Here is a 25,713-nt window from a genome sequence, read left to right on the forward strand (position 1 = left end):
GTTGGTCTTCATGTGGCGTTGCTTGCAAATCTCATCTGTGTAGGACTTTTCTTTTTTCTTTATTTTTGTTTTGTTTCTTTTGATTTGGAGAAATTTTCAGGCTTCATGAAAACAACTTTCCCATTTTATTACCTTTGCAACTTTTATTTTAGTTTGTGTTGTTTTTTTCTTTTTTAATTTAAGTTATTGTGTTATTTGTTGGTTTATTTATGGATTCTTGTTCATTTCTTTGCAGAACTCATGATCACATTCGCTTGCGAGAACCATAAGAGTGCATTGGTTGTATCTTGGCATAGTGACGTTAGTGCTTTCTTAGAAGTTTGTATATCCATGTCTCTGTTCTGGGGGAAACCTCATGATCGCTTGCAACCATGGTACACATTTCATTGATTTGCTTACGTTTCATACATTAAGCGCATCTGCTTGGTATCTGCTCTTCATTAATGAGTGGATCAGTAACTCTGAATAATGTTCTCAAACAATGCAATTGCTTAACTGCATGAGACTACTTTCTTCCTAATTTTCATATGTCAAAAACATTATTACATTACTGAACCAGAAAACAGTGGTTATATATTCATATTCTATTTTGAAGTGGTATTCCAAATGAAGATTTAACCAAAAAAAAAAAACCCAAAAAAACAAAAACAAAGAACATCAGTGAGCTTATTTAGAGTAATTTCATTTTTCTGTGTGTAGATAAATGACAAAAATTCTGGTTGACACTTATGGAAGCAAAATGTAACTTTTTCTTGAAAACCGAAATAAGATTTTTTTTTATAATCAAATTTCAGGATTCAAAGTTAGATAATTAATGAATATCAAACATCAGTCTGTTTTTGAGGATTACCAGATAGGGAGTCATATACAGATATAAATGGTTTTTACTTTAGAATTTCTTTCTATGACTGTATCAGTGTTATTCTCTACAGTGAGAATTATCAGGAATTCAAAAAGAATTCAAGGTGAATTTCAAATTTTAGGAAAATATATCCAAACTGAAAACATAACTGACTTATATCAGTTGTTGCCTAAAATTTTAGTTTTTTTTTTTTTTAATTTCAGACAATAATTAATAAATCTACAAAAAGTCTCATAAATGGTTTGTTCCTCGAAAAAGCAGGCGAAAATCTGAATAGCTATAGGTCAGGTCTCTTTAAAACTTAGCTTAGCGAATCAATCTGAGAATAGAATTGTTCCACTTGTTTCTTTGACAGAAGAACAAGCATATTGCATTCTGTTACTGAATAGCTATCTAGGTTCTAGGAAATGGGGGGTGGGAGGGACATCTACCCAGAGATCTCCTTTTTATATATGTAGTTCTACTTAGTGTCACGGTGGGCATCAATGTTAAATGCAGGTAGGTACATCGGTTGTGTTTATACATAGCTTTTACTATAAACTATGAACTGCTTGGTGGGTGTTGGTGTGTTTGGACATAGGTGGACAGTGTGCATTGAGTTGATTTACCTTTAGTCTATTGGTGGTTTTGGCTACATGGACTGAGTTTGCAGTGTGCTCATTCACATTTTACTGAATCCCGACATGCTTTTTCACAGCAATTCACTCATTGTAAGGCAAAGCACATTAGGACAACTTTCACTTTAGCCTTATATGTTAGGTACGTTGGTGCTTGATCTACGGGCACTGAAGAATTTGGTGCAATTTAAGCCGGTGACTAAGGAGACAATGTACCTATTTTCATGACTGTTGAACCTGTGGTTTCAACTATTGCTAAAATATATCCATACACTCAGTGTCTCCTAATTTGAAACCTTCACACTCCATGTGTGAATAAAGAGAATTAAATTATATTTAGGTTGCCATTTTATTATCTAAAAATGTGCAATTTATAATAATTATAATAATATATAGCTCCAGCATATTTTACAGTGTTCTAAAAATGTTTCAAAATGATATAAAAAAGCAGGTAATTAAGAAACAAGATTATCGAGAAAGAACCAAAAGATGAAGATGGCCCTGCTCAAGCAATTTTATAATCTAGGATTTTATTGCTGTGATTTTAGTTTAAAACGTAGGTCCCTCGTTATCTTCCCACATCGCTGCATCTCTTTAGCTTGAAGGTGAGACTGTTGCCAAGCTTAGTGTTTTTATACAGTCATTCCAATCAAAAATTGAGCAGTTATAAACCTGGATGCCTATATATTAGATTTAAATACTATTTCATAAAGAAGTGTTCAGTGTTTTATTAAGCAGCATATCTTGCACTCACTTGTCATTTTATAGTGATATGGTATAAACCCAAACTTTAACAGTGGTATTCAAAGTGTAGTATATACCTTAGTGTTAGATCTGTGAAAGTTTTTTAGAAACCAGAGAGTTTATTTTATAAAATAGCTATTGAAACATGCTGTTGTTGTGCTGTGGGTCTCAAAACAGTCACATACAAACGCTGAAATGAAATGTGAGGTTTGAAATTAAAGCAACACTCCAACCACTATAAGCACTACAATCAGCTGGGCCACCCAGCCAGGACTGGCCACTTTCTCCTAGAAGTCAATGTGTGTTCTCCAGTATTGCCAGCTTAGCTCAGTGCAGCAGGTAAGTTGTCACACCATCCTCAAACAGTTTGACCACTTACCCATGGAGGGCCCCAGGTCACCCCTGACACCATACCCACTAGAGCGGGCTAGTGGTTATAGAGCTTGGAGTGTTCCTCTTATCCTTTGAGGTCTACTGGGGACTGAATAGTTTGTTGAGTGAATAAATAAAGCAGAATATTACTTAAATAATCCCTCCATTGTCTTTATTATTGAAGGAAAACAGATTGCAAGCTTTTTATCCACACACACAGTCAATTATTTTCGATGAGTGAATGAAATATAATATTCCACAGTGTGATTGAAGATTGAAAAACAGATTTTAAAATAGCAGATTAGTATAAATGTATAGATTTCAAAGCAGATGCATAGTGTGTTTAATTCTTCATTAATTTTTATAATTAACATCAAGTAACAAACCTCGGGGCAGTAGGAAAATCCAATGATACTACTATGGTAAAAAATAACAAACATCTTTAGATATTGCTAAGTTAAGCATAAAACAGTAATGTTCTTTACAGAATAATGTCAAAATCTACTTTTTCTCTTTGCTTGACATACAAGTCATTTATGCACTGAATACGGAATTTGTGAAAAAGTGACAGTCTAATTTCAAATTTCCTGGCAGAACTGTAAACACCAGCTGTTTTAACAACTTACTATTCATTTTGACCAAGCATTTGGAATCCCCTTTTCTATTCTCCACAATTTCCATTCTTAGGGCTATAGCCTTAAATATAGTTATTGATAATAGAACAATATATTTAAGTCAATATGAATGTCTCTTTATTAAATGTTTGAATAAGTAGAAGGGTTTTAACCCTTCACTATCAACCAGGTTTATACACAGGCTTTGTTTTTTTATCGAAATTGTGTTGCAATACAAAATGAAATACATATATTCCCTTCTGCTCCCTCTCTGTTTGTCACCGCATGAATGGAAAACATTTCTTTACTGAGGAACTGACCAGTCGTACATTTGCCTCTTGTAGGTGGACTTTGTTGTAGATGTGCATTTGCTTTTTTGGTATTTCTTCTGGTGTACCACTAGATGGATCACTAGATGGATATCCTGGGGTAGTGAGACTCAGGACCCAAGCTAGAACATTCAGGACATTTTGGGCTTATATGTCTGTGCTGGGAATGAGCCTGAATGGCTCATTGTTTGAACTGTTGCCAAAGTCCATTGGTAGTCCATAGGGAGAGCTCTAATCACATATTAGGGCATTCTTGCATGCTGCAATAGCAGTCATGTGTTAACCTTTCCGAATACATTTTGGGGACATGAATCCCCACACATACCAGCATATTTCTTACGGATACCCATAAGTAGCGTATTTGAGCTTTTTAAAAAAAATGTATTAGCTTCATATCATTTGTATGTTATAAAATTATTTATCTTTCTAAGTACTTTTCTCATATACATGTTGACAATATAGCCAGATAAATGATACAATATAACATCTAATAATAATGTTTAACTCTCTTTGCCCCCCCCCCCTTCCCCCTCCCCATTCAGTCTAAATGTCTGCAATGTATGAAGGAATACATGAAACTTAAGAATTTGAAGTGTTACATAATTTTAATTTTAACTAGTATTCTCAAATAACAATCTATAGAGAATATTGTTAGTTTGACCTGAGACAACAGGCAGCAAAGGGTTACATCTCTTCTGCTAATTTAGCGATGATAGATTAATTACGTAGTAGAATTTACATAAACAGCCCATTACTTTACAGCTAGCCTATCACCCTCACATTTCACCCTCTCATTTATTTTGGAATTCAGCAAGAGAGGAAATAAAATCTTGCACCTTTGTACATTGTTCATTAAAACCCTATTATCTTTTGGTTTAAAAAGAAGGAAGTCAAAATTAAACAGCTTGAAAGACATTTGGCTGGAAAACATCAAAATAACTGTGACATCATATGGTGCATGATGTATTTAACCTCATCAGCACCACACCAGGCACAGTAGCCAGCCCAAGGCACTGAATGTAAGGGCTCAACTACTTCTTGTTCTGGCTTTTCCAGCTGATAGACTTTCCTATTTTCTTTGGAGGAAATATTTAAAGAATATAGTGAGCCGTGATTCGCATATTCAACAATGTTTAAAATATACTGTGCAAATGGAGTTTGTGTACTCACAGGTGAGTGTGCAGTGTATTTTCTGAAGCTACTGGTTTTATGTACATCATTTTTCTCAAACTAATCTTAATGCCAGGAGTTTATATTTAAAGAAAATCTAGATAAATCTATGGCTTGCAGAGTCAGAAATACTTGTTTTACACCCATGTAGGACATAAGTTTAAGCTTCTTAAACCTTTTGACCTCAACCTCACTGTGGGTGGTTTAAATTGCAGATGGGCATTCACTAACCACTGAATTGTAGGAAACCGAAAATCTAATTTAATTAAGGAAACAATTTCTGATTTAGGGACATTTTTCGATTCAGCTATGGCCACGGTTTGCTATTTTAGCCTCCATTTGCCATTTATAATACAAGCTTGTGTGCGACTGTGCGCTATTGTGCGAATGAGTATCTTTGTGCAAGATCAGATGTAAAGTAGACTGGCTCATCAAAGAGAGAACTTACTTGAATAGAATTTCAACCACCGGGTCCCTAGCATTATAAAGAAATAATTTTTGGCACTCCAAATGTGACAAATTCTTTTATCCAGTCAACTGGAGAACTAGCACCACTTTCACTTAATGACGGTCATTGTCAAGCCTCAAAGACACTCATTGGGTCGAAACATTGCTTTAATAAATAAAATAACTGGAATGGTAGTCACAAAGTTATTTCTATATATTGTGTATGAATGGATGAGTGTGATGGGTGTTGTTATTTCACATATTGCATTATTGCTGTGGATTGTTTACCATTTTAAGGTTTCCACGTGTTCTTATTAGAAAATATCCATTTTGTAAAACAATGCTTATTCTACTGCAGTGTACCTTATTTATGAGCCTTTTTTGGCAACATACACATTTCTAAATAATTAGATGATAAAGACAGGCAACCTCTATCACTCACAGACAACCGAGTGCCATCAAGCACAAAATACCACATCACACATATTGTAGATTATTATTCTAGTATTTTTAAAGTGTCAACATTTTTGTCTGCACTGTAGAATCAGGAAAATAGACAGTACAGACAAAGCAATAGAAAAGAAATATAGATCTAGTATTTGCAGCCATTTAATACAAAGTACTAAGCTAGATGGCTCGTGAGTTTACCATCTGAATAATAATTTTACAAATTGTATGTTTTTGAGCTTTAGGAGATCTTGCAAATTAAATCTTTCATATCTGTTAATTAAACACCGAAGACTTGTAAACTTTAGGCTCATTACCAGGATCTAATATCAGTTTGCTCCTTGTGGATTCAATAAAATCCTGTGCGGTTTTTCATATGACGTACTGAACTTGACCAACAGACATGCTTCCAGAGTACCTGACTCTAGAGGTTCACTTACAGTACACTACAGCGCCTAGAATGTAGTGTTGCAGTATGATTGAATACTGTTACACCAAGACTTTCAAGTGGAAGAAGAAAGTGTGAGTGTGACTTATGAAGAGCCCGTGTTATCCACCTTAATACCTGAATTAAAAGCTTGTTTTTAGTGGTGATTCCGCATGGCATACGTGTTCCAGTTATAAACGCTTTCTTTTTCTTTTCTTTTTCCTGAACTGATACCAGCTGGGGGAGAACCACAACAGGTCCCTAGTGCACATCGACAGTCTAAAGACAGGATCATGGTAAGTGTCTGCTTATTTTCAACTTATATATTTCATGTTCTAATCTTTCAAATTGAAACACTTTAATGGGCTTTTAGCATCTACAATGAGGACTGTCAAATTAGCTCCCATTATTTCCCACCATATGCTGGGAAATTGGAAGTTGTAGGTAACCATTATTGTCATTTGTTAAGTGGCTACATTAAAGGGACACTGTAGTCACCAGAACAACTACAGCATTCCATGCAACATCATTCCATTCAGGCTTTTTGCAGTACTGTACTGTTTTTTCAGAGAAAAGGCAGTGTTTACATTATAGCCTAGGGATACCTCCACTGGCCACTCCTCAGATGCAGGGCCAGATTAAGAGCCCAGTGGGCCTGTTGCTGACAACTATGATGGGGCCTAATTACAGAATCTTATCGACCAAAAACACTAAAATAGTCATACCTCTCAAGCGATGGAGTTGGTGTTGGAGGGAAACTCAAAGGATGCAGCTATAAGAAAACACAATCTCTATGCTAATCTCTTCATCTAATTTATGCTTTTATCTTTCAAGTAAATCCATACCCCCTAACAGCAGTGTCCAGTGAAGCAGGAAGTCAATGGGCGGGGTAAAAGGGTGGCCCTCTGACGTTAATCACGTGACCAGAACTGCCAAAAGGGGCGAACATGCCCAAAAAGGTGGCATGTCTGTCCAAAGATTTGGAAGGCCAGCCTGACATCATTGTCCCAATGTATCACAGTGTCAGTGTCCCCATGTCGCCCAGTCCCCTAGTCTGCCAGTGTCTGTGTCTCCATTTCTCCCAGTGTGTTCCATGTCACTAGGATACTAGTGGACACAGAGAGACATGGGGACACAGTGAGACATGGGGACACTGGGAGTCATGGAGGCACTTGTGGATACAGACATGAGGACACTGGGAGACATGGGGACACTAGGGACACTGGCTGGGAGGCATTGGGACACAGACATTTGGGGACACTTTTGGACATAGACATGGAGACACTGGGAGACATGGGGACACTGAGACATTTAGGGACACTGTGGGACATGGGGACACAGAGACACTAGGGACACTGGCTGGGAGACATTGGCACACAGGCATTTGGGGACACTGGGAGACATGGGGACACTGAGAGACATGGGGACACTAGGGGACACTGTGTCCCTTGTGTCTCCAAGTCACAATGTGTATCCCTATGTCTCACAGCGTCCCGATGTCTCATTGTCCCCATGTTTCCCATTGTCCCCAAGTGTCTTAGTGTCCCCACGTGTCTCAGTGTCCCGATGTCTCGCTGCTGCCTTTCCCCCAATCCTTCACATACCTGAGCTGTAGTCTGTCTCTGCAGGCTGGGAGCTGCTGTCTGAACTATCTGTGCTGTGTAGCAGTGTAGAGAGAGGCAGGGAGATGCTGTAACTTCCTATCCATGTCTCTCTCCATACACAGTGACCCTTACTGGCCGGTACTGGTATTGCAGAGTAATCTCCGTTTATACTGAGAAAAATATTTGCATTTATATTGCAGGTATTTCTGCAATACCGTCACGGCCAAGTAGCCTCAAATACCGTCTGCGCCTTAAAATACCAGTCAGGTGGCAAACCTAAGAGTAATGTAAAAATAAAAAATGGGCCTATTCCATGGGCCTGGGCCTGGGCCTGGAGCTGCAGCTCCATCAGCCCCTATGTTAATCTGGCCCTGCTCAGATGGCTACTAGAGGTGCTTCCTGGGGAAGTAGCGCTGACCTTCAGTGTCTACACCCTCTGCGTGGAGACACTGAACTTTCCTCATGAAGGTGCATTGATTCAATGCATCTCTATGAGGAGATGCTGATTGGCCAGTATAGTGTTTGGCTTGTGCTGGCTCTGCCCATGAACCGCCTCCTTGACAGCCTCAGCCAATCCAATGCTTTCCTGTGGGAAAACATTGTGATTGGCTCAGATCATCACTTCTGGTGATGTTAGCCAATAAAGCAGACCAGGGGCATAGCCAGTAACAGCAGACTGGAATGAAAGTATGATTGTACTATATTTAGGGGAGTAAGAAGGGGAGGGGGGACTGGAGGGCTAGATGGTGTTTTTTACACTATAAGGTCAAGAATACATGTTTGTGTTCCTGACCCTATAGTATTCCTTTAACAAACAATAATGGATTTATCTTATTTTCGTTATTTTTTTATGATTTGATTTCACATAACACATGGACAATGTATGCAGTTGGTCTCATTATGGTTTGCAAGATTTGCTTTTAACAAGTGAATATTTAATCAATATATCAATATATTTGCATATAAAATACCAATTGCAAATATGGCAATAACAGTTTCTCCCTTTAATAATGATGTGTCTTGTTCTACAATTCTTCAGAAAATGCTGGAAATGGCTCTCCTAATGCATGTGTTATTTTACTTATTTGTGTCTCTGTCATGGCTAGAACTCAGCTTTATCAAGATCAGCAGTAGACCAGAGTAAAGCTTTAGTCCTCTCAAGCCCACAAACGAGATCCTCTAACTGTTGTTTTGCTAGGAAGGCCTCCCCTACATTGACAAATATATATTTAATGCCATCTTCAGTCGAGGGGCCAAAAGACAGCTTAATTTTACACAGCTTACCCAGCTCTAGAAAAAAGGTAAGATAGAGGCTATACATATATATATTTATATATCGGAGATTGTAGAGCTTACAGTTTGAGTCTACTTGGCTCTAATATGTTTAATATTTTTTATATATTGTTCAGTCACAGGTTACCAGAGTCAGCAAATTAATATTTTGATATTGCAACTAAGAGAAGGTTTTTAACAAATTAATAACTTAACTAGAAAGAGAAGATCAATATTTTTAAAAGGAATCTGTTAAGATTCCAGGTGAACCTTGCATATAAGGTTCAGGCTTCAAAGAGAAGTAAGTTAGATGGTTGTATAGGTAAATATTAATACATGTCCTAATAATTTTGATTTATTTGATAGGATGGCATGAACAAGAGTCCAGAGAAACGCTCATCCTTACCAAGGCCGTCGTCCATACACCCCACCAGAAAAACATTCCCTGCTGATAAAGAGGAAAATTCTTTCTCTACCAGCACATCTGTGTCCTCTTCAGCCCGTCGCACTACGAGTAGGTTTTTGAGAAGTAACATTATTAAAGGAAGTCCAATTCTAAATTATGCTTTTGCCCCGTCACCTTTTATAAAACATTTCCACATTATAACTTAATTTTTTTCGAATTCAGTTACCAAATAATTTTTCTATGCATTTCTCCTAATATGTTTCATTTTCATTTACCTGTAGGGTCTGAGCCAATATGGAGTCGAACAGGGAAGAGTGGTACTTCTACCCCAACCACCCCAGGTTCTACTGCTATTACACCTGGGACACCGCCTAGCTATGCTTCCCGAACACCAGGCACACCGGGTACTCCAAGTTACTCCCGTACACCTCGTACTCCAGGAACACCAAAATCTGCTATGTATTTCTCTGAGAAGAAAGTCGCCATCCTACGCACACCGCCAAAGTCTCCTGGAACACCCAAACAAATGCGTGTCGCAAGCCAGCCTATGCCAGATCTGAAGAACATTAGATCCAAGATTGGATCCACAGACAATATTAAGTACCAACCTAAGGGTGGACAGGTATGAGCATCCTATAGTTTTTTTCTAGGCTTAGTCCATATGAATGAAAAGCATTGTAGCAATGCAGTATTTAATTTAACATGTGACCTTGCCTCTGTTATACTTGTCACACACCTTAAAGAAACACTCTGGGCACCAGCCAAACATAAGTACATTTGTTTTTGACCTTAATGCCCTATTTTCATGCTGTATTTTTCTTCATGTTGAAATCTATGTAGTTTTCTTTTAAAAGTAAAAACATTTTGCTGCTTTCTATAGGATAAATAATACCTTTACCCCTTTTTCATAAAACATCTTCCTGATTGGAAGGTAAGCAGTGTAGCACAGTCAGTGAGAGGTCAATGTGAGCTGAGCTGTTGACGTGGCTCTGCCCCACAGTCAGTAACTGAACTGTTCTTATCTATGCAGTTTACAAAAAGAAAGGGGGAGGGGGAGGAGAGAAAAAAGACCTGTTCCTGAATTAGAGTGTGCACCAAAATCTCAAAGAGAATAGTTACAGATAAAAGAAAATACTTTGTTTATAGATATACATCAAAATAGCTATCCCGGCTATAGTTGTCTGACTGGGTACAAAACAAATAGTCGCAGTCAACTAGCCGAGAACCAACAACATAATATACAGTAAAGAAATACAAATTCATAAGTAAGGGGGAAAAATACACTGGTTGAAATATCAAGTGTATATAAAAGTCTGCTCAGGAAAGAATCTCAGTGGATCTTCTCATTCAAGACCTTAGCCCCTCTAGGTCTGAATGAGGAGTTTAACTACACACCATTTCTACACAGGTAATTGATTCATGAAACCATGAATCCATCCACACACCTACTGTCCTGTATTGCCCTGAGGATTGGCTTCAGTACAGTATAATATAAATATCCAGTCTACCTTGGACTTTAACTGGCAAACCCTTAGGGCTTTACCATAGGTCCTAATGGACCTTACCTAACCTCTAACTATAGTACTCCATTGTCTCATCAAAATATCTATCCCAATTGATTTTTTCGGGATTTTGGTCTATAGACACGAGTTAACCCTCCTCTCATGGACCATACAACACCAGACTTTTTCTGCGGTGACCCACTAGAAGGATAGGAGCCATGGGAGTAAACCACTTTTTGGTTTCTCCCCCTCTAAGGCTTTTCCTCCTCCAAGGTCTCAGCATGAACTAATGTCACACACAAGACATGTATTTTTCCATTATATGGAACTATGGGCTCCTGGCACTAAAGTGCAATTGGAGAATCTCTCCCATCTAACTCTAGACACCTTTCTGAGCCATACCGGCCACCGTACAACCCCTTTTTGGTTTCAAACTACAGGGAACCAATGAAAGTTAAGGGCGGGCTATTTAGTCCTGACAAACTGACGAATCAGTTCCCCCTGATGAGCCTGTGAGTCAGGCGAAACGCGCGTCGGGGCGCGATACTCTGAGTGCTCCTCTATGCTACTCGTCAGATTGCTGTGTAACCTATTGTTCAGCACCAAGAGTGGACGGCAATAACTTAACCGGGGCACGCAAGCTCTCCAGCCGACCTAGGCATACGGTGCTCCCTACCGCTACTCACTAATATGCAGGACGTTATTTAATCTTTCCCTGCACTTAGAGTAGACGGTACTTGCCATTTGGGGCACTTCAGACTTTACCGACCAGGGTATAACAGCGGGACGCGGGACAGATATACTTTTCCCGCATGTCCCGCAAATTGATGTAGACACAATTGATTGTCTCTTTGACGTGCCTTCTATAAGTTGTTCTGCTGTGTACACAGACTAGTCATTACAGTTCATCATTACACGTACCAGTGAACCACTAGCTCTGTGTTAATGAACAATCTAGCACCAAAATAGACTTTCATGTCCATTTGTTGACAAACTAATAGCCTTTTATTTATCATCTATGAGCAGGATTTTGTGGATTTACGTTAATATACCTATAGCAAACTCTGTACTCCTCCTTTATCTACGTTACTACCTTTCCTATCCCCGGGTGCCCTCGAAGGCACCTTTCCAACTTTGTTGCTCTCTATATATACTCGTCAAACTGGGACACGATACTCTGAGTGCCCTTTTATGACACTCGTTAGATTGCTCTATAACTTATATGTTAGCACTAAGAGTGGACGGCAACGACCTAACCGGGGCACGCAAGCTCTCCAGCCGACCTAGGTATACTGGGCTCCCTATGGCTACCCACTACTATGCAGGACTGAAGTTAATCTTCCCCTGCACTTAAAGTAGATGGTATTGGCCATTGGAGGCACCTCAGGTTCTATAGGAGACATCGGCTAAGGTAGACAGAGGGAACTGGCCACCCGCCCTACTACTTCACAAAATACGCAACCAGACATATGGTTTCCTTAAATCCGACTGCAGATTACAACGATAAAGTTGTCTGGGGACCACGACCAGGGTTGTGTTTTCATGTATGGGCATATGTCATATAGTATCAGACTGAGTCTCTTGATACATCCGACATTCTTAGTATCATATTTTGATTAATAGTGACATGTTGATATTAAGGGCCGTATCGCTATAATTACTAGGAGTTTCACCCCCTGGTGGCCACAACAAGACTATATGGAAATTAACTTACTGCTCATTGAGCTGGGTTTTGGGTTTTAACCCACGGGTGACTGGTGGATTAGAATACTGAGAAAGTTTATTTACCCCAGTACTTGTCTACGGAAAATCCCCTACCGCCCCCTCTCTCATTAATTCCTACAGAGAGGGTCCGTCACCCAGCCCAGCACACCATACACTTGATATTTCAACCAGTGTATTTTTCCCCCTTACTTATGAATTTGTATTTCTTTACTGTATATTATGTTGTTGGTTCTCGGCTAGTTGACTGCGACTATTTGTTTTGTACCCAGTCAGACAACTATAGCCGGGATAGCTATTTTGATGTATATCTATAAACAAAGTATTTTCTTTTATCTGTAACTATTCTCTTTGAGATTTTCATATTTGAAATTTCAGCGCTTAGTAGATAATCCCCCTATTAATAAAGAGGGTCTTAAAATAAGAAACAGTAAAAGAAAATATGTGTAACACTGTAAACCATATAAAACTGAGAATAAATATGGAATAAGATAACAAATAAACTGAAAAAATAAAATAAAAAAGATATGAACTAAAGTGGAAAAAATCCAACAGATAAAAATCCAGAATCAAAAGTGGAAAAATACCACTGCAAAAATCCAAAGTACGGTAAAAAAGGGAGATGTAAGTCCTGCACCAAAATCCTAATGTGTAATGGAAAGTAGGGGTCCAGATATACGGAAATACCTTAGATAAAAGGGAAACAGAAACGGTATATAGTGTAAAACCGTAACACAATTTATTCAAATATAAAATCCCCCCCTACATAAATACTCTTACACGAAAAAAAGAGATACTCATCATATAGCAGACTGCTTCCATGCCCAGTAGTTAGTTCGAATGAAGCTGTGATTCCTCCAAGAAGACAGGAACTGCCCGGTGCACTCGGGAAAAAAATGTCTTTGATGTTGGTAGGGGAAACAGCGGACTTGCGGCAAATGCGGCTCAAGTCGGAAGCCGGTGGAACAGAGAATGCTGCAGATGAAGTCTCAATAGACACCTGATCAACGCGTTTCGCCCCTACTACGGGGGCTTTTTCAAGATAGGTGTCTCATGCCTAGCTTGGCAGTTATATACCTTTGCCGGGCAAAATTTCATTTAAAACTTTAAAGGTGTAGCTACAAGCAAATAAAAACTTTATCAACCAACATAAGCATTTCATATTCATTCAAAGGCTGTAACTTGAATTATACAAATCGCTGAGATGGGAATGCATGTGCATCTTAACCCATGAAATCTGAAGTGTATCATAACAAAATTTAGAAAAAATACACATATGACTTCTGTGTGCCATATTCCCAGTGTAACAACGTCTTAGTACATTTTTCTATATAATGGCAACTAATGTATACTTCTTTTTTCCTTGAAGAGCCACAATTTAGATATAGCGCTCTAATAATACCAACACTATAAAGTGTCCTATCAAGCATTAAAACAAATGAAAATATAATACATACATAAAGTAGAGTTAAAAAGTGAAATAAAATAAAAATAGATATAAATGTAAATGTTTAATCCAGATTAGGACCTAAGGGTAAGTATATAGCAGGGACAGTAGCGACAGTATCTGTTAGGCCATATTTTGATCCCGACATTAGTAGGGGTGTATCTCCTAAACCCTTTAAGGACCAAAATCATAGAAAACATTCAAATAGTGATATACAGATCACTATAGTATATTCATTAATTCCAGCTCTGCATTTAGACTTTAATACACATCACAATCGTGATCCCACACTCCTATCATATTGTGGCATTGAAAAACTAGAGGTGCCATGGAGGGGAGGAGAGCTGAGTAGGATACTAACTTATCGAGAAATGTTCTGGATCTACAATTTGAAGACCCTTGTCCCCTGGGGTCTAAATGCAGAGCTGGAATTAATGAATATACTATAGTGATCTGTATATCACTATTTGAATGTTTTCTATGATTTTGGTCCTTAAAGGGTTTAGGAGATACACCCCTACTAATGTCGGGATCAAAATATGGCCTAACAGATACTGTCGCTACTGTCCCTGCTATATACTTACCCTTAGGTCCTAATCTGGATTAAACATTTACATTTATATCTATTTTTATTTTATTTCACTTTTTATCTCTACTTTATGTATGTATTATATTTTCATTTGTTTTAATGCTTGATAGGACACTTTATAGTGTTGGTATTATTAGAGCGCTATATCTAAATTGTGGCTCTTCAAGGAAAAAAGAAGTATACATTAGTTGCCATTATATAGAAAAATGTACTAAGACGTTGTTACACTGGGAATATGGCACACAGAAGTCATATGTGTATTTTTTCTAAATTTTGTTATGATACACTTCAGATTTCATGGGTTAAGATGCACATGCATTCCCATCTCAGCGATTTGTATAATTCAAGTTACAGCCTTTGAATGAATATGAAATGCTTATGTTGGTTGATAAAGTTTTTATTTGCTTGTAGCTACACCTTTAAAGTTTTAAATGAAATTTTGCCCGGCAAAGGTATATAACTGCCAAGCTAGGCATGAGACACCTATCTTGAAAAAGCCCCCGTAGTAGGGGCGAAACGCGTTGATCAGGTGTCTATTGAGACTTCATCTGCAGCATTCTCTGTTCCACCGGCTTCCAACTTGAGCCGCATTTGCCGCAAGTCCGCTGTTTCCCCTACCAACATCAAAGACATTTTTTTCCCGAGTGCACCGGGCAGTTCCTGTCTTCTTGGAGGAATCACAGCTTCATTCGAACTAACTACTGGGCATGGAAGCAGTCTGCTATATGATGAGTATCTTTTTTTCGTGTAAGAGTATTTATGTAGGGGGGGATTTTATATTTGAATAAATTGTGTTACGGTTTTACACTATATACCGTTTCTGTTTCCCTTTTATCTAAGGTATTTCCGTATATCTGGACCCCTACTTTCCATTACACATTAGGATTTTGGTGCAGGACTTACATCTCCCTTTTTTACCGTACTTTGGATTTTTGCAGTGGTATTTTTCCACTTTTGATTCTGGATTTTTATCTGTTGGATTTTTTCCACTTTAGTTCATATCTTTTTTATTTTATTTTTTCAGTTTATTTGTTATCTTATTCCATATTTATTCTCAGTTTTATATGGTTTACAGTGTTACACATATTTTCTTTTACTGTTTCTTATTTTAAGACCCTCTTTATTAATAGGGGGATTATCTACTAAGCGCTGAAATTTCAAATATGCATGTCTTTTAGAAATTGGGATTTTCTTTTGTTTTAGCAGCTTATCTAGTAATATTGGTATTTATTTATATACTGTCTAGACATCTTTTGGCTGTTATAGCCATTTATCTAGTACTAGCGCTCTCTGTTTCTTGCTCTTTGAGATTTTGGTGCACACTCTAATTCAGGAACAGGTCTTTTTTCTCTCCTCCCCCTCCCCCTTTCTTTTTGTATATTCAACATATTGGGTTACCCCATCTCTGTTCCCGGACCTCCTCTTTTTGCAAGACCTCCAACTTGGCCAATTCTTCATAATTATCTATGCAGTTTGTTAAAGTCTTGCTAAGGGTAAAGGGTACTGGTAAAACCAAGACAGCGATCAGTAGAGTGATATCACCAGCTCAGATTTGTAAAAAGGTTTGGCTTGATAAGCATAGCCATTACCTGTTGGGCAACCAAAGCAGCTGCCTAGGAGGCCTGGGCACTCCTCAAGTTGGCAGGGAGATTAAAAGAAGGAGCATGGTGGTCTGTTCCTGTATCAGGAACAGACCACTTGAAGAGTGTACTTGCAGTCATTTTCGATGACTCAGAGTGCTTGCTGCAGTGCTCTGAATCATCAAGATGCACCGAGAGACCATGTGGCGCTCTCAAGTGGTGTGTACCTAATATTGGTGTAGATGTGAAGCTCACCAACCAGACCACCAGGGATCCAGTTAATCCTCCATTGGATTACTAAGGATCCACCTCACCCTTGCCTGACACCAAAGGGCAGGGAGGGGGAAAACATACACACACAACACTCAGACTCACCTACACACACAGTCAGCCACCCTACACACAACACTCAGCCAGCACACATTAACACACTCAGTACCCTTATTCAACTCTCACCGTCCTCCAAACACAACACTCAGTTGACACAGACTCACAGACCACTCACAGAAACCGAGCGTATGGCTCTAGGAGGGGGGCCCAACCTGGTACTCTGTCTAGGGCTCTGTACAACGTTAGTCAGGCTCTGTGGCTAGGGGATTAGGCTGCCAAAAGCTGCAAAATCTTTTTCTTTTTAAGCAAAACTAATTAGACAAATACAACATGAACATGAGAACTCAACCAAATAAATGTACATTGTGTTGGTGCCCAGGATGCGCCTGGAGTATCTTTTTAAGTAGAAATTTTATTTTACTACTTTGTGTTTTTTACATTATTTGCCACCTGCTGTATGTGGGCCTCTTTTAAAATGAAGTATCAGATTCACTTGAGATTGTTAGGATCATTTAATTATATTTTAAAGGAATGCTCCAAGCACCATAACCACTTTAGTGTGCTTTCCAACTGGTTTGACTGGGGACGTCTGGGCACCAGTAACCTCCTCCATGAGACCTGACGGGGAAAACCTTATTGCCTGTATTGCCTGAGACTAATCAGCTGACTCTCTCAGCCATTGAGCTGGCCCTGCATGGCAGGACTTAGCTCAAGAAAACACCTTCCAGGAGCTTATGGCTGTCAGTGGAGGAAATGACCAGAGCATAGTGGACCTCAGAAGAAGGCCTGGCTACTTGCATTAGAGTGGGAAACAGGACAGATCTGGAACCATAACCACAACCAATGTGTTTTAGTGGTTATGGTGCTTGGAGTGTTCCTTTAAGTTACAGGAAACAAAATATTATGAAAAAAGCAAATAAAATTAAAACATTCTCTTCCAGTATAGTAGATCTCTCGGTAAGGTGCACACATAACTTCACATAGGCACACTTATTTTGCCTCCCATTCCTTTTAGGTTAAGATCTTAAGTGAGAAGATTGATTTTAGTGATGTACAGTCGCGTTGTGGCTCAAAAGATAACATCACTCATAATGCTGGGGGAGGAAATGTAAGTAAGGATATGCTTTCCTATGGGATCTCCTCCCCCCACTTCCTTGGTGCTTATTCCAAAGATCATGCAGAGTTCTATCCTGATTTTGGGCACTCCTTACATGTCTACACCTGATCCTTCCTATATGTCTTTGTTTATTCTGTCTTCACTCTTTTATGGAGTTTCCTAAAGCTTATCTGGTGACTTGAGCAGGTTCCTTGAGATCAGCTATTATGCCTTTAAGAAATATATTGTTAAGAAATGTGTTTGGCTCTTCACTCGAATCCAAATCCCAATCTTATTAAAGAGGAATGAGATATAAATTAAAGATGGGAATACAGTGGGTGAGTGGGATAATGAACATCATCTTGGCAGTAGTACCGAACACGTAAAACATCTATTTGAAAGGAAATGGGGGATAGTGAGTGAACCCTTAGACAGACAATGATTGAAAATGTTTCTTGTACTTGGGTTACCTTCTAAGCAATTTTGGAGGAAAACGTGTCGTACAGTACTGCTTGTCCAGTTAATGTAAAAACATAATGTACAAAATATTCCTATTTTTTATTGAATCTCCGAAAGGGCAGACACACGATTTCCTCTTGAGAATAAATGGATAAAAGGCAATAATGCTGAATCCTGCTGTGGCAGCAGCAAAAATACTACCTTAACCAGAGAAATATAGACTGGCTGAAGACAAGCCTGGGGATAGCAGGGCATAGAACAACTGGGCTATTGGTCCCGCTATCCTGATCCACCCTGATATCTCCATCCTTGTAATTAATCAATACAATTGTAACCTGTTTATATGTCTCTGGTTGAGGCCCTATATTTTTGTTGTTCCTCTACAGGATGTTGTTTAAGCATTATTCCACAGAAGGTTCACTTGACTCATTCAGATGTATTGTTTTACAGAGTAGTATAGGCAGTGGCTCAAAGTTTTCAAGGCAAGCTCAAAGGCAAATAAAGTGGTGATGGGAACTCCTATATGAGAATCTTAATCTTTAACCCTTCCTTGGTAGAACAAAGAATGAGTATGGTATTCGGTTGCTATCGGGTTGTGAGTTGCGTAGATGCTTGCAGCACTGGCCTTCACACTGTCACTGTCATCTGTAGCATGAAAAAATTCTTAGCAAATCAGTTCTTTTTCAGATGCTTCAGAATCTTCCTGCCTTTTTATATCCATGGTTACTACTGTTTCTGTTCTTATTGTTTTCCCACTGCTTGCTCTTTGTAGGTCCAGATTCAAAGCAAGAAGATTGACCTTAGTCACATCACTTCAAAATGTGGATCTCTGAAGAACATACACCACAGACCAGGTAAAAAGATTGCAAAATCCTCACACCAACATTGTCAGGGTAAAAAGATATGGCGTTAAATAGAATGTAACAGTAAATTATTTAATGTCTTGGTCAATGGTTCTGTTAGCAACAAATCAAAATCATGAGATCCCACAGTCCAGATAATTCTTGAATCTTCTTCTAGATATGTAAGATTTTAATTGACTTAGTTTGCTATATTGTAAAATCACAGTTGCACATAATCTTTAACATTTCCATGAAAACCATAATTGGTATACTGCTGATCCGCACACACACACACAAAAAAATTATCTTACATACTCACTAATATGTTTTTAGGATGTTTTACCAAACCTGGAAATATAAATTTAAGATTTTACTTAAAGGAACGCTATAGTGTTAGGAATGCAAAAATATATTCCCAACACTATAGTGTCTCTCTACCTCCGCGATCGTGTCCCAGGTCATGAAAGGGTTAAGAACTCTTTTATTTACTTACCCCTTTCTTTTTGGCTCGGTGTCCTCCTCCCGCAACATCACAGCGATGGGGAAACCTAATGTGCACCCATTAGAGCTTCCCCATAGGAAAGAATTGAATCAATGCTTTCCCATTGGGATTTTAAAGAAGCTGGACTTTGTCAGGCAAAGTGCAAATTAGACACTGCACCCAGACCACCTCAGTGAGAAGATCTGTGGTCTTCGTGCGTGAAGTGTCCCTTTAATGTTACAACAACTTGTTACCCTTTTTGATAAAACAATTTTTTTTAGACTATTGGCTGAATCAGCCAACAGAACTTCATGGGAAAGTGGAGTTAACTTCTGAACTGCTCTTTCCATAAACAGAAAAAATAAAATCAAAACCACACAAAATATGTAATTTCTTGTGTTTCTAAATAATGGTCAAAGCCATTGGAAATGTTCTACTCCTGAAGAGCATGGTTACACCTCATATATGAAATTACATATTGGTATCCAACATCAATATTCACTTAATAACGTTTCTGACTTTCAGCTGATATCATGTAAGTGCTTTTCAGTGTGATCAAAATCTAAAATTAGAAACATAGAAACATAAACTGACGGCAGATAAGAACAATTTGGCTCATCTAGTCTGCTCAATCTTCGAAATACTTAAATACTTTCATTAGTCCATGGCCTCATCTTAAATCTTGCATAGGCTTATGTCTATCCCACACATGCTTAAACTCCTCCACTGTGTTAACCTATGGAAACAACCTATAGAATATTCTTGGACTATATACCGCTGTTAAAAGAAAAAGGGGGGGGCGGGGCCTGACTGTCATAGAGGGGAGACGTGCTTTGCTTGAGCTTCTCTCCTCCACGAGCCAAAACTGCGGTTTTAACCCTCATCCTCAACTCTGGGAGCGGAATAAGCGACTTACACAATCCCTGACTCACCGGAGACCCACTGCAGGGCGATAAAGGGTGTAGGAGGCGAACCAGCGGCACAGCTCTATCAATGCGGCCTCTCGTGCACCGGACAGGGGAGGCGGACGATCTCCTGAGCCGGGACCGCTCGATGGCGACTAGCTCTGAACCGAAGCCCCGTTACCCCTCCCTTGGACTGGTGGGGGTGATCCCAGTCCACCCCTTGGAGGATGCCCTGAGATGGTGGAAGATGAAAGCAAAGCCATACCAACTCCTGCAAACTACTGCGACAAGCCCAAAATGGCGGCTGCTGCGGCTGCCCCCAGCAACCCTGAAGTCAAATATGACATCCTGTCCAGACTTGACCGTATTTTCAATGATTTCTGGTGCAAGCTGGAAACCAGAATGTGCCAACCAGCTCTGAACTACCCAGGCGACCACTCACCGCACATGCCGTCGCCAAACATCCAGCTGAAGTCCACAGCCGCGACAAAGCATCGAGCCCTAACATGGTGGCGGGGCGGGAAACGGACCTCGCTGGGACGCACAGCTGCTCCTCTGAAAAAGAGCAAATACATACCACGGTCCTCGGCTGTACTAGCGGCAATAACCTCACCCTGGCGGAGAATCAAACAACACGCGCCCCTCAAGCACAAGACAGCACAGACTCACACACCCAAGCGGAGCAGAGGCAGACCGCGCAAGTCGATGATCCAGAGGGGAACCCCAAGCTGGACTGGAGCTCGAGCCCGGGACCAAACACCTTGGCTACATAGCATCCAGCTTGCTTCTGTGTTACAGGACTGTGCACTACCCTTGGAGGGAATATGCTGAACGGGAAGCTTGGACTGAACGGAGAGGTGACTCTGTTCACATTAAGCATCTTCTCCACAATATAAGCAATGATTTTATTTAACTTTCATTTAAGTGTTTTGCATTCAGTTAACCTCCTTCGTAATGTAGAAATATGATAAGCGAACCAGATCAGTGGCTCTTCACTCATGCAACACTGCTACGTCTGGCGACATTTTACTGTGCCCTAACCCACATGCCTAGCTAGCCTTTTTTGATTCAAGATAAACTTATCACAGCCTAGACATGTGTAATTAGCTTGTTCCCACTCGTTATTAATTTTTAGTGTATTTTACTCACCTAGCGTGGCACATTTACAAATATTTTAATACAACCCATGACTTAAAATTCCTATGTTAGAGATGTTTCAGTTGCATGCTAGCTTATACTATGAACACTAGAAAGCCTTTTGAAACCTAAGGGTTAATCAGTTGCTACCAGACACATTAATCTTCATGACACAGCACCGCAGAATGGTTTAAATGCTTATGCCATGTCACGATATTATTTCTTATATATTTAACTCTGAGGGCCAATACTGTCAGGATGCTGCAAACATGGTCGTTCTCAAACAGATTGTTATCGTTTAGACATCTCTGCCTACTTTATTATGTTTTTAAAACAAAAAATGTGCAAATTTTCCATGCCACTGTTTAACCTATCTATGTTTAAACATAAATGTACGCTGTTGTGGCGTATGACTATGCCTTGTACTCACCTGCACAACAAAAATAAAGAATAAAAAAAAAAAAAAAGATTAGACAAAATGTGTTGGGAACCAGACAAACACAATCTGAAACAGTGAAGGTTACAAACAGTCAAGGGAATTAATGATGCTAATAGGTAGCAGGTATGTCATTAATCTTTTATCTTCTATAATAGGGGTGCCCAAAATGTAGATCCCCAGATATTTTAAAACTACAGCTTCCATGATGCTTTGTCATTTCAAAGGCATTCTGAAGGCATGCAAAGCATCATGGGAGTTGTAGTTCTTCAACATCTGGGGGCCTACATTTTGGGCACCCCTGGTCTATATAGACATTGCAGTGCGTGTGTTTCTTATTTTTTTATTCAGACATTTCAGGGTTTGTGCACATATGCATTTGTTGTGTTATTGCATTGTTATATCACAGTTACAGTGATTGTTTTCCCATTAAATCGTATAATTGATTAACGAGAAATTGTTAGTTAATAGTACTTGCAAAGGTCATTAACTGAAGATGTTTGTGGAGTTCTGCTCATGCGCAGACACTTTGATCACTGGCAAGGTATTGGTTAATTGTTGAAAAAAAAAAGTGTCTTAACAAATCCTTTAGGTCTTGAATTGACAATGTATGCAATGGTTTGGTAAATGGTTTACGGACACCTCTTCGGAAGGATTGTGGTTGATTAAACTTGACGGTGTAATATAAGGTGTAGGATTCTCTCTCTCTGAACTGACCATGGGTGAAAGTTTTGCCCAAAAATATCAGAACAATAGGATTGTTATCTCTTCAAGATTGTTAACAGCACATTTGTAACCAATAATTTGTCTAGAAATATCAAGTTACAGATTTGAATGTACTTTCTTGGTTTTAAAACAAAGCAGCATTAAAGGACCACTCTAGTGCCAGGAAAGCATACTCGTTTTCCTGGCACTAGAGTGCCCTGAGGGTGCCCCCACCCTCAGGGACCCCCTCCCGCCCGGCTCTGGAAAGGGGAAAGGGGTAAAAACTTACCTTTTTCCAGCGCTGGGCGGGGAGCTCTCCTCCTCCTCTCCGCCTCCGTTCCTCCCCGTCGGCTGAATGCGCACGCGCGGCAAGAGCTGCGCGCGCATTCAGCCGGTCACATAGGAAAGCATTCATAATGCTTTCCTATGGACGCTTGCGTGCTCTCACTGTGATTTTCACAGTGAGAATCACGCAAGCGCCTCTAGCGGCTGTCAGTGAGACAGCCACTAGAGGAAATAGGGGAAGGCTTAACTAATTGATAAACATAGCAGTTTCTCTGAAACTGCTATGTTTATAAAACAATTAGTTAACCCTAGCTGGACCTGGCACCCAGACCACTTCATTAAGCTGAAGTGGTCTGGGTGCCTAGAGTGGTCCTTTAAGTTCAACCTCTCACACATTCCTTTATCTTATTAACATCCCAAAGCGGCAATCAGATTTCTCATTGAATCAACAAACCTTCACCTGTACCCATATAGTTGCATAAATATAATTTATTGCAAAGAAAAAAACAATAAGCACCCAGACCTTTTGGAAAAAAATAATAATGACACACCTTGACACTATTAATAACATTAGATCAAAAAGTAAAAACAATAATTCAGAGTCCAAATGAAGTCATCTCTGAGTTTCATAATATAAAATATTATTTCCAATTATAATGAAAACATATTCAACATAAAAATGTAGATCATTTTTATTGAGATGGTAGCAGAGTACACTCAACAAACAGTACCAGCAGAATTCAGGACATTCAGGATGCTCAGGATAGTTAGGAACTGATTGAACCCATAATGATGCATACAAAAGTAATAGTAATAATGAGAACATGCAGAACAGTCAGAAAAGGAAAAGTAAAACCATTAATGTAAGGAATAAACAGTATATATAACATATATATATGGAAAATGTCCTAATCCTGGAGCTCTAAAACCGCTAAGCGTTGTGATGTTGTCCACTTGCCATGTATGAGAGTGTCTGGCAGTTGAGCAGGGCTTGGTTGTGGCTCAGGAGAGTCCCAAATCATGTAGGAGTTAGCCTCTGATAGCATGTTAACCACCAGAGTCAACAAGAAGTACCTGGGTAAATCCCAACATATATGGTATATCAGCATTTCACAATTGTTGTGTCACCAGCCTCAGGGAGGTACGCTGTTTTAACGTAGAATGACATATGTAATAAAGAAGCAAAGTGAATGATGCTCAAAAATGAAAGGTGTTTTTCTCTAAGCAGCTGTTTGGAAAGTTTATTTTTCTCCATGACTTTAAACACACAATAACGTCTTGTGGTACTAATGTTTGACCATTGAAGGCCCTAGGGAGGCGATACAGTCCATCTAAGAATAACTTCTTAATTTGCTTAGGGGATAGTATGGTAGCAAATATGTGTCTTATGAAGCAAGGCAGTTCTCCTGTATCTATATCATTAGGTATGCCACATACTTTCTGGTTGCGTTGCCATACCCCATCTTCCAGGTTATCCACCTTAGCTGATAGCAAAGTACAGGTTGTACTTAACTCATGGAGTTGAGCTGTAGTAGCATTTTGTCAGATGTGGACAGTATGGAACATCTTCTTCGGTCACCTTGATCCTCCTGTGAAGTGTGTTCATGTCTTCTCGAAAAACCACCATTTCGACAGAAAAGGCCTTAAGATCGCGCTTAAGATTAGAAATGTCCTCCTTGGTGAAATTCCTGACTCCTTCAGATGCCAACGTGCTGACCCGTGGGGATGCTGTCTGCAGGTCCGCCATTTGGGGCTTTGATGATTGAGAGATAAGAAGACCAATATCATGGGTATTCCCACTAGTCGGAAATTAGGAGTTACTGGTGCACCATCCCATAGTTCTCCCCAAAGTGGGGTCAGTCGCAGGAAGAAAAATGTTGTGTTTTCTTCTGAAATTTGTGATATAGAGTAATACGGAGCTGTGAAGCAACACGCCTGCTCAGAGCACTGGTCAGCTCGGTCCTCCATCCTTTTATTGAAATTTTGCCTAGCAATACAAATGAATGAGCATACATATTAAGTGGATGGAACTTTTTAACTGCTATTTCAAAAACCATACTAAATAAAATCAACAAAATTCCATTCCCTCAAATCTCAACATAGCAGTGACATACCAACTATATGGTAAGTTGGTATGTGAGCCAAAAAGTGTAATTGCTGTCTCTTTGACTTGCAGTGCTTGTAGGATTAGCTCCAAGCTTTTCTTTAAAAACATATTTTTGTCAGTTTTGACAAATTAGTTAAACAAAAGCCTGCAGTGACAGTACCCTGCCTGGCACCGTAACCTCTGTAATAAGCTGAAGTGTCTATGATACCTAGAGTGCCCATTTAATAAGTAAAACTATTTTAGTGCTAAAGTAGATTCTCTGCAATATGCCAAACATGGTTTTATTGTCTTGTGCAGGAGGAGGGCACGTGAGGATCGAAAGTGTAAAACTGGACTTCAAGGAGAAAGCGCACGCAAAGGTTGGTTCACTTGAGAATGCTCACCATATCCCCGGAGGTGGTCACATTAAGGTAAGTGCACTGACATCTACTGAACAACATGTTCTCTGGGAATTGCAGCACCATTCAGTGATTGTGGAATTCAATTTTTTTTATATAAGGTTTCATTTGTTTATAAAATATACATTAAGTTAATAAACAATATAGCGTAGATTGCATACTAAAATAAACAAACACAGAATATGAAGAGGTATTAACTTAAATTACCAAGCTCCAATGAATTGTGCTCGGAGTGGAGCTATTAATGATTGTTAAATAATTGTGAGAACCATATTTTGAAGTATTCACAAGTTTAACGTAGTAGAAGGTAACAAGAGAAGGAAAAAGAAGAAAGAAAAAAATAGGGAAAGGAAAAGAAAAGGAAAAGAAAGAAAGGGATTA

At 39.2% G+C, this 25,713-nt stretch overlaps 1 protein-coding gene across 12 annotated transcripts in view; it reads left to right on the forward strand.

The window, feature by feature from the left end:
* The window catches only part of MAP2 (microtubule associated protein 2), a 223,680-nt gene that overhangs the window by 189,277 nt on the left and 8,690 nt on the right, over positions 1-25,713 (forward strand). For 8 of the 12 annotated variants that reach the window (XM_063429924.1, XM_063429927.1, XM_063429931.1 and 5 more), the window contains 6 exons: positions 6,267-6,325; positions 9,272-9,419; positions 9,593-9,933; positions 17,497-17,589; positions 18,809-18,890; positions 25,232-25,344. In XM_063429924.1, coding sequence (XP_063285994.1) covers positions 6,267-6,325; positions 9,272-9,419; positions 9,593-9,933; positions 17,497-17,589; positions 18,809-18,890; positions 25,232-25,344 — 836 coding nt within the window. The remainder of the gene's footprint in view (positions 1-6,266; positions 6,326-9,271; positions 9,420-9,592; positions 9,934-17,496; positions 17,590-18,808; positions 18,891-25,231; positions 25,345-25,713) is intronic. The other 4 variants (XM_063429929.1, XM_063429935.1, XM_063429934.1 and 1 more) reach the window with 2 other exon arrangements.

The sequence above is a fragment of the Pelobates fuscus genome, chromosome 8 (genome assembly GCF_036172605.1).
Source record: "Pelobates fuscus isolate aPelFus1 chromosome 8, aPelFus1.pri, whole genome shotgun sequence".
NCBI classification, from domain to species: Eukaryota; Metazoa; Chordata; class Amphibia; order Anura; family Pelobatidae; genus Pelobates; species Pelobates fuscus.